The 14,975-nt window shown below is 39.0% G+C and overlaps 1 protein-coding gene across 1 annotated transcript in view; it reads left to right on the top strand.

The window, feature by feature from the left end:
• GNS (glucosamine (N-acetyl)-6-sulfatase) overlaps nucleotides 1–14,975 on the top strand; it is a 52,149-nt gene that overhangs the window by 20,712 nt on the left and 16,462 nt on the right. The window contains exon 10 of the mRNA XM_077913701.1: nucleotides 3,626–3,727. Within this exon, the coding sequence (XP_077769827.1) occupies nucleotides 3,626–3,727 (102 nt within the window). The remainder of the gene's footprint in view (nucleotides 1–3,625; nucleotides 3,728–14,975) is intronic.

Genomic DNA, 14,975 nt, shown 5'->3' with positions numbered 1-14,975 from the left:
CTGAGAGCAGTCTTATTTTTTTCCTCAGTAATTCTGTAGCACTGTCATTCTTCTAGAGCTAACAAGCAGCTCCAAGGCACGATATCTCTTGATATCATGCCCCAGAATTTTCTAAGAGGTTTTATTTGATGAGAATACCTACATACATAAATCCTGAGAACATTCCCAAACATCTGGGAGCCTGTGGTTTATGAAATAATTTACTTTTGGTCTTGTTAGGGCTTTTCAAAAAGTTCCAATCCATAAATGAATCTTTAAGTTTATACTTCGTGGTAAAAGCAGTACCATTTTAGGAACTTGAATTGCTAGTATTTCTAGAAGTGCTTATGATCATGGGTCTGTAGTATCCATTCTAATTCTTGTTTGTAAAAACCAGACAGGTAGAAATCTCTGAGTTCTTTTTTTAAAAAGATTTTATTTACTTATTCATGAGAGAGACCGAGGGAGAAGCCGGTTCCATGCAGGGAGCCCGATGTGGGACTCAATCCCAGGTCTCCAGGATCACGCCCTGGGCCAAAGGCGGCACTAAACCACTGAGCCACTCGGGCTGCCCTCTCTGTGAGTTCTTAACTTATACTCTGTATCCACTAGAAGTCTCCTATCTTCTGACCTAGCGTTCTAATTTTGAGATTCTTCTTATTCAAACCAAAGCCTCGAAGGGAAGAGAATTTGTTATTTTTAGGGAAAATGTTATTATTGCAGATATCTGGGAACAAATAGTCCTGGGATAGCGTTTATGGTAGTTGGGACAAGTCTTAGTGATCTTGACTTGTACTGAAACTTACAGACCTTACCCCTCGTAGAGGGGACTGCCGTTGGAGAGAGCCTCCCATCATACAGCTAATGGCTCTTGAGGCAACTCCTGGTGAAATAGGCAGTCACCATTTTATGTCTCTGTGGGTTTTGTTATTTTGGTGTTTCCTTTTTTTTTTTTTTTTTTTTTGTCTCTTATAAAACTGCCTTGGACATCTTAGTAATACCTGTGAATTTGGCTTCATTCATGTTCTAGACCTGACTGAAGATCTTTTAGCGACACATCCGGGTCTTATTACCTTGATCTGATTCTGGAGATTGTCTCTGCTTGTCTCTTCTTGCCTGTGTGATCTTTTCTGTATTCATACCTACTCTGTGAACTATATTCAAAGTGGCTCAGCTTGCCTGGGAGACTTGGAATTAGGAAGATATCTCTTACTCTGGGTCCTGTATAATCCCTAGAGACAACGTTTTTGTGGGGGTTTTCTCAGTAACTTTTATACTTAGTGATAAAAGCAGTACCATTTTAGGAATTTGAATTACTTACTAGTGTCTCTAGAAGTCATTATGATCATGGGCCCATAGTATCCATTCTAATTCTTTAATCTAGAATTAGAAATCTAATTCTAATTTTCTCACTTTTATCACTTAAGTATAAAGGTAAGAGAGGATTGCTTTTCCTATGAGTGGCTTGCCACTGAATAGTAATTTCTGACAGCTGCAAGGTTACCCTAATTGATTCAGACCCCAGATAAGTTTATTATTATGCCTTATAAGAGCCATCGTAGCTGCCAGGAAACCTGACCCCTGATGAACAGTGCTCTAAAGATGTATTCTTGGGACGCCTGGGTGGCTCAGTGGTTGAGCGTCTGCCTTTGGCTCAGGGCGTGATCCCAGATCCTAGGATCGAGTCCCACATCGGGCTCCCTGCATGGAACCTGCTTCTCCCTCTGCCTGTGTCTCTCTCTGTCTCTGTGTCTCTCATGAATAAATAAATAAAATCTTGAAAAAAAAAATAAATAAAGATGTATTCTTGCCTTTTATGTCTGTACTTTTGATTTTGTTTTTAAATGAAAAGTTCCTGGATTAAGTTTTATTTTTTTAATCTCCCCTTGGCCTTGCCTAAGATGCTGTGAGTTTTCTCAGCAGTCCTGAAGACTGTTATATCCTTTCTTTTTTTTTTTTTTTAATTTATTTTTTATTGGTGTTCAATTTACTAACATACAGAATAACCCCCAGTGCCTGTCACCCATTCACTCCCACCCCCCGCCCTCCTCCCCTTCTACCACCCCTAGTTCGTTTCCCAGAGTTAGCAGTCTTTACGTTCTGTCTCCCTTTCTGATATTTCCCACACATTTCTTCTCCCTTCCCTTCTATTCCCTTTCACTATTATTTATATTCCCCAAATGAATGAGAACATATAATGTTTGTCCTTGTCCGACTGACTTACTTCACTCAGCATAATACCCTCCAGTTCCATCCACGTTGAAGCAAATGGTGGGTATTTGTCATTTCTAATAGCTGAGTTGTTATATCCTTTCAGTAAATGGTAGCTTTTCAATTTTAAGCCATTGATTTTGTTTCCGTTACTTCTTTCATTTCCTCATCTGTAAAATGGAAATACTGCATCCTAGGGTCATGGTGAGGATTAATGGATAAACCATAAGGACTGGCCCAGAATAGATGCTCAGTAAACATTAGTTCCCCTGGTTTCCCTGGTGGATTGTCTTCACCACTCTGAAAGCTTTTTTACTAGCCTGTGATTTAAATGACTTTAAGTGTATGCTTAGGTCCTATGTATGTCTGCACTGTCCACTACAGTGGCCACCAGCTACTGTGCCTGTTGAGCCAAAACATATGGGATAGTCCAAACAGAGATGTGTTATAATTATAACATTCCAGATTTCAAAGACTTAGTTCAAAAATAAAAGATAAAATCTCATTAAGTTTTTTATATTGCTTACATTTGAAATAGTGCCATTTTTGACATATCAAGTTAAATAAAATATACATAGTGAATTTCTGCCCCTTTTTCTTTTGACTTTATGTGGTCACTAGACAATTTTAAATTACATATGTGGTCCCATTATATTTCTATAGGACTCTACTGGTTTAAGTCCCAAACAGGATTTGTATATAGAAGGAAAATCATCTCATAAATGAAAGGAATAAGGCAAGGCATAAATGCAGGACAGTAACCTTTTTTTTTTTGCAGGACAGTAACCTTAATTTCTAGAGTTTATTTAGCACATCTAAATTTTGTGCTCTTTAAGGAAACTTTTATCGATGCAGTGTTGGAATGAGTTTTCTCCAGTCTCCAAAGCCATTTGCAGACATTTTTTTTAATCCTCCTCTTCTACCCGCTATTGCAAACATTTTTTAGTAGTGTTATTACTTTGAGAAACTAAAAAAAGGGCTAATATCCTCCTTGGTAAGAATCATTCAGCCTTCTAGGATTTCAAAAATACCAGGAGCCCATTTGAAATCAAGTTTAGTGAACTGTAGAAATACAGGCTATAAATACTTTGTATAAAATAACTAGCCCAACATTTTCTCCTGATCCATCAGACTTCAGGCAGTCCCAAAGAAATTTCGAAAAATGTTTTGATCAATAACAGTATGGGTTGAATAGGTACACAACTTCCCAGGGGCGTGTATTACAAGTCTTATAAACCTTTATGTTTTGTTTTTTGAATTACTATATTTGAATCAATGAATCAGTAACACCTTAGTAAGTCTGGACTGTACAAAAAATAATAATAGTAAATAATAGTTTGTCTCATGGGGTGGGGGGAAGAGCTTTATTATAGATAGAAAAGGAAAACCAGACCAACTGTGTATTAGATATCTTGTTTTTTCCTCATTCTCATAGATGCTCGTTGCCAACATTGACTTGGGTCCTACTATTTTGGATATTGCTGGATATAACCTGAATAAGACACAGATGGATGGGATGTCTTTATTGCCCATTTTGGTGAGTATAAAGCCCTCAATCATGCCTGAGCCAAGACTCTGAAATAAATTCCACATTGTACAAATTTAGAATTAAAAATTTAAATTTTAAACTATGAAATTTGGGGAACAGAGAAAGAATTTTTCTCTGTGGTGGGAAGGAGTCTTCTAAAAGACTGGACCACATATAAACAGATATGTATCCTCCCTTCTTCCTCTTTACCCCTCCTAAAAACCTATCCTAAACAAAGTGAGGGCAGGTGACAAATGGGGAAAATATTTGAGACATATATGAAAAAGGGTACTTGGTCATAATAGATTAATAGATGAGTTCCTAGAAAGCAAAGCTTAATATCCCAGTAGAAAAATGAGCAAAAAAAAAAAGGAACTAATCAACTCACAGAGGATTTAGAAATGGCCACAGTGAATGCAAAAAGAGCTGATCAAAGAAATGCTTAACTGAAGGAGGCCTTTATTGCCTTCAGAACTGGCAAAGACTAAAAAGGTTTATACCCAAGTATTTGCCAGAGTCTGAGAAAATGAAAACTACTCAGTCTGGGTTCATTAAAGTGTAATCATTGTGAGCTATCAGGAGGCTAAATTGACAAGACCTTTCACTTTAGAATTCATATCTTAAGAGGCACTTGGCTGGCTCAGTTGGTAGAGGATGTGATTCTTGATCTTGGGCTTTTGTGGGTTCAGGTTCCATGCTGGGTGTAGAGATTACTTAAAAATAAAATCTTAGGGGCGCCTGGATGGCTCACTTAATTAAATGACCAGATCTTGATTTCGGTTCAGTTCATGAACTAAGGGTCCTGGGATTGAGCTTGATGTAGGGCTCTGTGCTCAGCGGAAAGTCTGTTTCTCCCTTTTCCTCCGTCCCTCCCCCTGTTCTTTCTCTCAAATAAGTAAATCTTTAAAAAATTAAAATCTTAAAAAAAAAATGAATACATACATTAAGCGGTTCCATCTGGAAATTCATTCTAAAGAAAATTAACTCAGGAAATACTTGAGTATCTACTGTGTGCCTCGCACTGCACAGAACTAAGGATCTGTGAAAGGATCAATATTCACTTGAAAGGATCAATATTAAAATATGATAGCCATTTATGATGACTCATTATAGGTGACTATTATTGATTTGTCAATCTGTTAGAATTTATTATTCTATGTTCATGTTCACATGTTCACAGATGCCTAATAATCCATTGTATGAACGCACACAACTTAATTATCTGTTTTCTTGTCAGTCAATAGACCTTTCTGTTATCCTAGTTTTGTTTTAGGAATAGTGCCATTAGAGCCTTTTTATACATGTCTTTCAGTGTACATGTGTGTATACCAAGGTACAGGAACTGCACATTGTTCATTTCTACAGATATTTCCAAGTTATTTTTATAAAATGGTCATCAATTTACACTCCCACAAGCAATGTATGAGAATTCCCTTTGTTCTCTATAAGAAACTTTGAGACAACTTAATTTTTGCCCATCTAGCTGGTAGAAAAGACCAAAATTCCATTTGGTCCTACCATGCATTTCCTTGTTTATTGATGAGATGAATCATTTTAAACAGTTTTTAATTCACTTAATTCATACAATTCACTGAAGTTTGTAATTCAAGTAGTTTTTGGCATATTCAGAGTTGTGCCACCGTACGTAATATAAACTTAGAATATTTTCAGCATCCCAACAGGAATCTGCAGATACATTAGCAGTCTCTCCCCCATTGCTCCCTCTCCCAGCACCAGGCAAGCACTGATCTACTTTCTAGTGCTGTAGATTTGTCTATTGTGGACATTTTGTATAAACAGAATCTTGCATATCTGTAGCCTCTTGTGACTAGCTTCTACTAAGAATAAAGTTTGAGAAATCATCCGTGTTGTAACATGTATCAGTATTTCATTCCTTTTATTACCAAATAATACTCCATTGTATGAATATTCCACATTTGTTTATCCATTCCTCACTTGGTAGGTTGTTTTCCCTTTATTGCTATTATGAGTAATGCAGCTGAGAACATCTTGTATACAAGTGTTTGTGTGGACAAATGTTCTCAGTTTTCTTGGGTACATAACCTATATACCTCATAGAATTGCTAGGTTGGATGGTGATGTATGTTTAACTTTTGAGGAACTGTCCGACTGTTCTAAAGCAACTGCACAATTTTATATATTCCCACCAACAGTGCACAAGAGTTCAAAATTTTCCACATCCTTGCCAACACTTGGTAACTGTCATTTTATTACATTGTAGTGGGTACAAGGTAGTATCTCATTGTGGTTTTGATAATGCATTTTCCTAATGAGTAATGATGATGAACATCTTCTGTGTTTATTGGACATTTGTGTATCTTCTTTGGAGATATATTTATTCGAATCCTCTGCCCGTTTTTTAATTGAAGGTTGTTTTAAAGATTTTGAGAGAACAGGAGAGAGATGAGCAGGGGATGGTGGGTAGAGGGGCAGGAGAGGAAGAAGCAGATTCCTTACTGAGCAGGAAGCCTGATGTGGGGCTTGATCTCAGGACCCCAATATCATTACCTGAGCCAAAGGCAGATGCTTAACTGACTGAGCCACCTAGGCACCCCTTAACTGAGTTTTTGCTCAGTGAATCAGTTTTTCACTTAAGCTTTTTGTATTGCTTCCCTCGTGAAGTGCCGCTTATTGCCCATCCTGTTCTCCCTGTTTGTGACTTGTCTTTTCTCTACATTAAGATGAGAGAACACAGAGCACCTGGGTGGCTTAGTGGTTGAGTGTCTGCGATCCTGGGGTCCTGGGATCAAGTCCTACATCATACTCCCTGCAGGGAGCCTGCTTCTTCCTCTGCCTGTGTCTGCCTCTCTCTCTCTCTCTGTGTCTCTCATGATAAATAAATAAAATCTTTAAAAAGATATGAGAACACAGGAGTTAAATGTATAAATCATCTCTTTTATGGTTTGTGTTCTTTGTATCTTGTTTATAAAATTGCTTCTGATCCTTGAGATCAAAAAACAATTCTCCTAGGTTTTCTTGGAATAGTTTTGTACTTCTACCTCTTACATGAAAGTTCTCGATGTATCTAGAAACCATTTTCTGGTATGGTATGAGTCAGAAATCCAATCTCATTTTTTTCTCCATATCTACTTGGTTGTCTTTTCTGTTCCACAAGTCTGTCTATCCTTTTTACCACTATCATTTTGTCTTATTATAAAGCTGTCTAATTAAATCTTTATAAAGGCAAACCTCTCTGTCCTTGTAGGGATCCTGGCTACCATTCTTCCATATAAATTTTGAAAACGGCTTTTAAAATTAACTGAAAATTCATGTGGGATTTTTGGTTGGAATTGCATTGAATCTATAGGTCCAGTAAGAGGAAAATTTATATCTTTTAATGTTCCCCATGCAAATTTTATTCTATGTGCCTTACTTATTTCTAGTTAGGAAAAAAAATCTTCACTGTGGAAGTGAAATTACGATGCATTACACAGTAAACTACTATGCAGTTGATTCTTGATTGACATGGGTGTAAATTGTGTGAGTCCACTTACACGTAAATATTTTTTGATAAACATTGGAAAACTTTTTTGGAGATATGTGACAATTTTTAAAAACTAGCAGACATACCACATAGCTTAGAAGAATTGAAAAAATAAGAGAGATATGTCACAAATGCATAAAAGTAGAAAGTTAAAAAGTTAGTAGAAAGTTAAAACTTACACAGAATATACACGGCACTGTTCAGTCAAGAGAAATATAAATAAACAATGTAGTATTAAGTCATAACTGCATAAAATTAACTGTAGTACGTACTGTGTAATTTCCTAGCCGCCTCCAATTGCTGAGTTTAAGTGTTGTAGCTGCTTAAAATCCCATGTGATGCTAATCATCTCTGCATGAATGGCTTGTCTCTCCAATAAATTGGGGATCATGGTAAAAAATTCTCTCTTCTGGTTCTCGTGTATTTTTCATTGTATTTTCTGCAATACCATGAGCCTTGAATAACACCATGGAACCGATGCAAAATGCCACTGGGGATGCTGGAAATGCTCCCAAGAAGCTGAGAAAAGTCATGACATCATAAGAAAAAGTTGAATTGCTTGATATGTACTGTAGATTGAGGTCTGCCACTGTGGTTGTTCACCATTTCAAGATAAATTAGTCCAGCATGAAGACCACTGTGGGGGGAAAAAAAAGGAAATTCAAGAAGCCATCACTGTAGCTATGCCAACAGGCGTGAAAACCTTACACTCTTTGCAAAATATCTTTTTATCTTGTATTGAAAATGTAGCTTTCATGTGGAAGCAAGATTGCTATAAGAAAGGCCTATAGATTCTAATATGATTTAAGAAAAAGCAGAGTCCTTATATGAGAACCTAAAGCAAAAGGAAGATGAAGGATCTAAAGATGGAGAACTTAATGCCAACAAAGGACAGTTTGATAATTTGAGAAAGTAGTTTGGCTTAAAAAATGTCAGTGTAACAGAATAAGCAGCTTCTGTTGACCAAGAGGCAATGGATGAGTTTCCCAGATGCCATTAAGAAAACCCTTGAGAGACGCCTGGGTGGCTCATTTGGTTAAGCATCTGCCTTCAGTTCATCTCATCTCAGGGTCTGGGGATCAAGCCCCTGCATCAGGCTCCCTGCTCAGCAGGGAGTTCACTTCTCCCTTCCCCGCACCCCACCCCCCCAACCTGGCTTGTGCTCGCTCTCAAAAGCTAGAAAGAAAGAGAGAAAGAAGGAAAGAAGAAAGAAAAAGAAAATAATTGAGAATGTCTGCCTGAACAGGTTTTTAATGCAAGTAGAAATTCCCTATTCTGAAATATCAGAAAGGGAGACAGAACATGAAGACTCCTAACTCTGGGAAACGAACTAGGGTTGGTGGAAGAGGAGGAGGGCGGGGGGGTAGGGGTGAATGGGTGACGGGCACTGAGGGGGGCACTTGACGGGTTGAGCACTGGGTGTTTTTCTGTATGTTGGCAAATTGAACACCAATAAAAAATTATTTTAAAAAAATAGGAATTCCCTATTCTGGAGAAAAATGCTACAAAGGACATTTATTAGTAAGGAGGAGAAGCAAACATCAAGACTGAAGGCAGAAAGGGAGAGGCTAACTCCTATTTTGTGCACATGCAGTTGGATTTATATCGGGAATACTGAGCCATTAAGGGAAAAGGTAAATACCAGCTGCTAGTCTTTCGGTTGTATAAGAAGACCTGGACAGTGAGGAACCCATTTTCTGGATTGGTTCCATCAATGTTTTATTCCTGAAGTCACGAGAAAATACATTGCTAATAAGGGACTGCCTTTTAAAGTCCTTTTGACATTGGACAGTGAAGATGCCCACCCAGAACCTTGCCCCCAAACACAGTGTCTCTAATTCAGTTTCTAGGTCAAGGGTCATAAAAACCTGTAAGGCTCATTACACACAGTACTCTATGGAAAGGATTGTCAACACTGGAAGAGAAGCCTACTAGTAGAATATCATGAAAGTCTGGAAAGATTACACTATTGAAGATGTTGTTATAGAAAGAGCCATCAAGGCCAAAACAATAAATTCCTGCTGGAGAAAAGTGTGTCCAGATGTGCCTAACTTCACGAGACTTAAGAATAGAGGAAATTGTGAAAGAAATTATGGATATGGCAAAAAGTACATGGGGGTGTTAAAGGGTTTCAGGATACGGATCTTGGAGAATTGACATCAGACAATCTGGCAGAAGGGTTTTGATTATTCAAGACTGCTTTTAACTTCTTTAGTGACAGGACCCTTCTATGTCAATCAGTAGAAGAAGGATTGGTACCATATGGAAACATTTTTAGAGAAATGAAAAGGCAAAAAAGACAAAAATTAGGATGTTTATTTTGTAAGGTTACACTGAGTGCTCCTGCCTCCTCCCTCCTCTGCCAGCACTGGGACAGTGAGACCGACCCTTTCTTTTCCTCCTCAGCCTAGTCAACAAGATGACTAGGATGAGGACGTTTATGGTGGACTGTTTAATAGTTGAACAGTCATCATGCCGTACAGTTAATACGAAGGTCTGTGTCTTTGTGTTTAAAAATATAACTGTGGCAAGAACTGTATCAGCATCATTGCCCAAGTATTCACCATGTAGAACACTGTCTACAAGACTTGTATGGAAGTGGATAGCCTATCCTTACATAGGCGTAAGGTAATTTTATATTTAATATAAAATTAATAATGTGTTAGTTTGCTTACTGTTTTTGCTTTCAAAGAATTACATTACTGTGCCCATGGCTCTCTTGCTCTCTCATAATTGGAGAAACTGAATATCAGCCTATCATCACCGGTAAGAATTTTTTAATGTAATAATGTTTCCAGTGCTATGTTATGAATATGACTATAACACTGTGTGCCATAAATTTCTTTTGCCATAAAAATTTTTATAACCATTCATTGAGCTAGGCTACCATGAAGCAGTTGTGTCACCTACACTAGGTTACCATCAAAAGCAACCATATTTCTGCTTCTTTGTTACCAGTGCATGAATCATTATATCTGTAAATAAACATGAATTTCTTTTTCATGTTTTTTTAATTTTTCATATCTAGTGCTGGCCATATATATAAGATGTGCAGTGCCTTGTATCATGTAAGACAGTATTAATATAGGCACGAAAGAGATCATCTTGTAAACAGAAGACAAACTTACCGGTGTGGGAAATTACAGTACCGTAAATATATTTTCTCTCCCTCGTGATTTTTAAGATATTTTCTTTTCTCTAGCTCACTTACTGTAAGAATACAGTATATAATACATACACCAGACATGTGTTAATTAACTGTGTTATCAGGGAGGCTTTCAGTTCACAGTAGGCTGTCAGCAGTTAAGTTTTTGGAGAGTCAAAAGTTATATTCGGATTTTTGACCACGCGGGGTGTTGTGACATTCCCTTAACCCCTGTGTTCGAGGGTACCCTGTAGTTAATTTCTCTGCATAGTTGTGGAAATGCCATTAGGACTTGGTTCTTTTTTTTTTTTTTTTTTTTAAGATTTATTTATCTATTCATTCAGAGAGAGCGAAGAGAAGAGGCAGACACAGGCAGAGGGGAGAAGCAGGCTCCCTGCAGGAAGCCCAATGTGGGACTCGATCCCCGGTCTCCAGGATCACACCCCGGGCTGCAGGCAGCGCTAAACCGCTGTGCCACTGGGGCTGCCCAGGACTCGGTTCTTTTCCTTGTTCCTGTTTTGTTTTGGAAGTTATTCTAGTGAAAGTACTGATGTATTCTGCAGAGCAGCAGAGTCTGCATTGCCATTACAGCTCTAGCTCTGCCCTGATTAGTAGCTACCAGCCACATGTGGCTATTTAAATAAACTAAAATCAAATGAAAAATTCACTTCCTCCGTGTCACTAGCCACATAACCAGTGCTCAGAAGCCATTGTTTTGATTATACAGATACAGAACCTTTCTATCAGAAAGTTTGACCCTATGGGCCAAAGTTAGCCCACCCACATTTCCATAAATAGTGTTCTATTAGAACACAGCCACATTCTTCCATGAATATATCGTCTAGGCCTACTCTTCTGGTACAACTGCAAAGTTGAGTAGTTACAGTAGAGACCATATAACCATAGACCCTAAATATTTACTGTCTGGCTTTTGACAGAAAATGCTTAATGACCCTTCCAGACCATTAGTCTCAAACTTGGTCCCACATAGTATCACCTGGGAAACTAAAATACAGTAGTCACCCCTTATCTGTGATTTCACCTTCCATGGTTTTAGTTACCCATGGTCTGGAAGCCGATGATCTTTCTTCTGAAGTGTTGTTAGAAGGTCAGTAGTAGCCTGACATTACAGTGTCCGTAATACATCACAGTGTCTTGTGTCATCTTATTTCACATCGCAAGAAGAGTGAATACAGTACAAAATATACTTCAAGAGAGAGACATCACATTCACATACCTTATAGTATAATTGTTTTATTTTGTTATTGTGAATCTCTTATGCCTTACTTATAAAATAAGACTCATAGGTATGTATGTATAAGAACAAGTGGTATACCTAGGGTTCAGTACCCTCCATGGTTTGCAGCATCCATGGAGGCGGGTCTTAGAATGTACCCCCCACAGATAAGGGTGGGGACTGCTTACTTTGCCTGGGTCCCATTCCCAGGATTCTGATTAGTCTTAACATTGAATATAACCTGGCTCTGGGGACTTGTAAAGCTCCCCTAGTGATTTTTTTTTTTAAGATTTTATTTATTTATTCATGATAGACACAGAGAGAGGGGAGAGAGAGAGGCAGAGACACAGGCAGAGGGAGAAGCAGGCTCCATGCCAGGAGCCCGACGCGGGACTCGATCCTGGGACTTCAGGATCGCGCCCTGGGCCAAAGGCAGGCGCTAAACCGCTGAGCCACCCAGGGATCCCCTCCCCTAGTGATTTTAATATGTAGCAAGGTTTGAGACTGCTGCTCTAGACAGATAAGCTGTTCCCCAACTCCCAGCTTCCATGGCTCAGAGTTGGCATAGCGGGTACTTATAGAGGAGCTGTTGGCTTCTGAACTCTCCTGTGACTTAGATTTCTGAGCCCCTGACCTGCATGGGGTTGTTCAGGATTCACTATAGACCAGAGGTTAGGAGATGCGTTCCTTTCTCTGCATCCCGCTTTCCAGGCAGCTGTGGCATTCCTAGGCCTTGTACAGGTTCTCCCTCATGCCTGCTGTGCTCATCAGATGAGTCCACTTACATCCTTAGTGCAGCTTAGCATTCACCAGAAATGGTTTCCCAACTCAACTAGGAATTAAGAATTTCCATTTGCAGTAAGTTTTCACATGATGCTAATGCTGCTGAGGGAGCACCTTGAGAACCACTGTTTCAGTGATGCTTCTCACATTTTACTGTGCATATGAATCACCAGTGGATCTTAGTAAAACGCAGACCCATTACCCATGAAGGAGAGAGTGGGGCCTGAGATTGTGCATATCTAACAAGCTCTGGGGGATTGCTGGTAGACTGCTGTTAAAAATCCAACTGAGTAAATTTAGAGATCAAATTGGCTTCATTTAGTGATTCATTACTTGGGCAGCATCTCATCTGGTGATAGAAAGGAGCTCCGCCAAGCTATTAAAAAACCAAAGGTTTTTAAAGGCAGAAAGGGAGCAGAAAAAATTAACAAAGAATGAATTGTTTCAGGCAAGGTCGCCTCCTAAGTGGAATGGAAGGGCCTAGTGGTCAGATTACCTCAGTAGTAGTGACTGGGTAATTCCAGCTTGACTGATTAAAAATTAAGGAGGCGTGAAGGGGGAGAGGGGTGGTGAAACTGTAATTAGGTTAGGTATTAAGTTTTGGTTTGCTGATGTGGGCTTTAGCACAAGTGACTCCATTTGGGACCGATTATCTCTTTTAACAGTTTACTTCCTTTTGATCAGACTCTCAGCTTAACTGAGAGATGTGATAAGAATTTAAGGCGGCATCAGTGTTGCTCTCAGCTTCTGCTCTAGTTCTCGCAGCTTTTGTCCATCCTTTGTGTGGTATGCACAGGTCATGACGTCTTTTGCTTATTATTCTGATACTTGCAAGCCATGACTTCAGGTTGACCATCTTTAAATCAGTCCTTCTCTTCATCCCATTTCTGACATTCCAATCTTGGGGAGGTTATTTGCTTGATGGTTAGTGGCAATGAACACACACTTGAAGCTTTTGAGAAAGCACAATACGCCAGGAAGATTGTTATTGTTATTATGAACAGGATTAATTCATAATAACTCATAATTAACTCCAATGTTTGGAGTCCCCAAGACCCAGACCAATCAAAATCAGTCAAAGGTGAAGGAGTCACCTTTTTGAGCTAAGTGGCTTACTCAGTAATCTTACATAACTGAGTTTCAACTTCCCCAGAAGTGTTAATCCAGCACAGAAGTTGGTTTTGGCCATAGCTCAGACACCTCGGTGTTCAGCCAAAATATAATCAGGGGCTATTCTATTAACAAGAACAATTTTGGCCAGAGAGTCTAAGGATCTTTATTGGACAGCTTTGTCTTAGCTATGGATTCTGCAATATTTTTGAGTTAAGGAGAAGTTTCTAATCATATTCTAATTTATATTTTCTGAGAATAAGACAAGTATGCCCCTGCCAAAGGAGGTGAATCCTGAGTCATGAATGTCTCCTGGTAATTTCTTTCTAACTTGATGTATAAACCCAAGGGAGTCAACAAATGAGGTATTCATTCATTATGAAAAGTTAGGGGCACAGATAACCTAAAACATTGCCCAGCAATGTGCCAGCTGTCTAGGCATCCATAGGCCTAAGGAGAGTGATAATCACAGAAAAAGACAAACCCTGTCTGGGTTAAAGTGGTCGTATTGATGGATTCATTTACAGTTTGTGACATTTACCCAATCAAGCCAGGGGTCAGTTAGGTTTTCAGCACAGATGGGAAGAAAATCTCCTAGCTTGAAATAGAGTCTTTCTAAATGCCTTGCAACGATGTGTGCTGTTCGTGAGATCTTTGCGTGAAAAGGAACAGGTATGACCTACGTGATCATGAGAACGTGGTGGTGCAGGTGTACTAAGATTTACATAGATACTTGTTTCTGATTGCGCACATAATAGTTATAAATGGAGAAAGGTAAAAAGGCACAGGATAGTCTAACCATAAGATTTGAACTTGGTCAAAGCTTTTTAAAGGGGGTGGGGGGATGGGTAGTAACATTGGGAAGAGAAGAGAAATTGGTCACAGGGAGACCATGGGATCTCTAGCCTCATGGATAGATTAGAATTTTTGATGATAAATCCAGCGGTCTGAAAGGTTATCTTCCTTAGGACTGGCCTGGGAGATAACAGATCAAAGGCATTATCTTTCCAGGTCAAGACCAGAGTAAAGAAAAGAAGAAGGAAAAAAATTTTTCTTTTCTTTTCTTTTCTTTTTTTTTTTGAGAGACACAGAGAGGCAGAGACAGGGGAAGCAGGCTCCATGCACAAAGCCTGATAGGGACTTGATCCCAGGATTCTGGGATCATGCCCTGAGCTGAAGGCAGACAGTCAACCGGTGAGCCACCCAGAAGTCCCAAGAAAAAATTTTTCATGTTCAGTTAAAGTATGAAGTCTTGATCCAGGGGGAAGCAGTGTACTTTGATGTCACCTGCTTCTGTGCTTCTGCAGTTTGATTTGGAAGTCCCTTTTCAGCTAATTGCTATAGGTTAATGGAATCCTTATAAACACCTTTGGTAGCTGAGCATAGAAAGAGATGGTCTGCATATTGTAAAAGGATTGATCTCCCAGGGAACTGGAGGATAATGAAATCTTGATGGAGTACATGGGGATGATAAGGG

The sequence above is a fragment of the Canis aureus genome, chromosome 11 (assembly GCF_053574225.1).
Source record: "Canis aureus isolate CA01 chromosome 11, VMU_Caureus_v.1.0, whole genome shotgun sequence".
NCBI lineage: Eukaryota > Metazoa > Chordata > Mammalia > Carnivora > Canidae > Canis > Canis aureus.
This window is presented reverse-complemented; position numbering and strand designations above follow the sequence as displayed.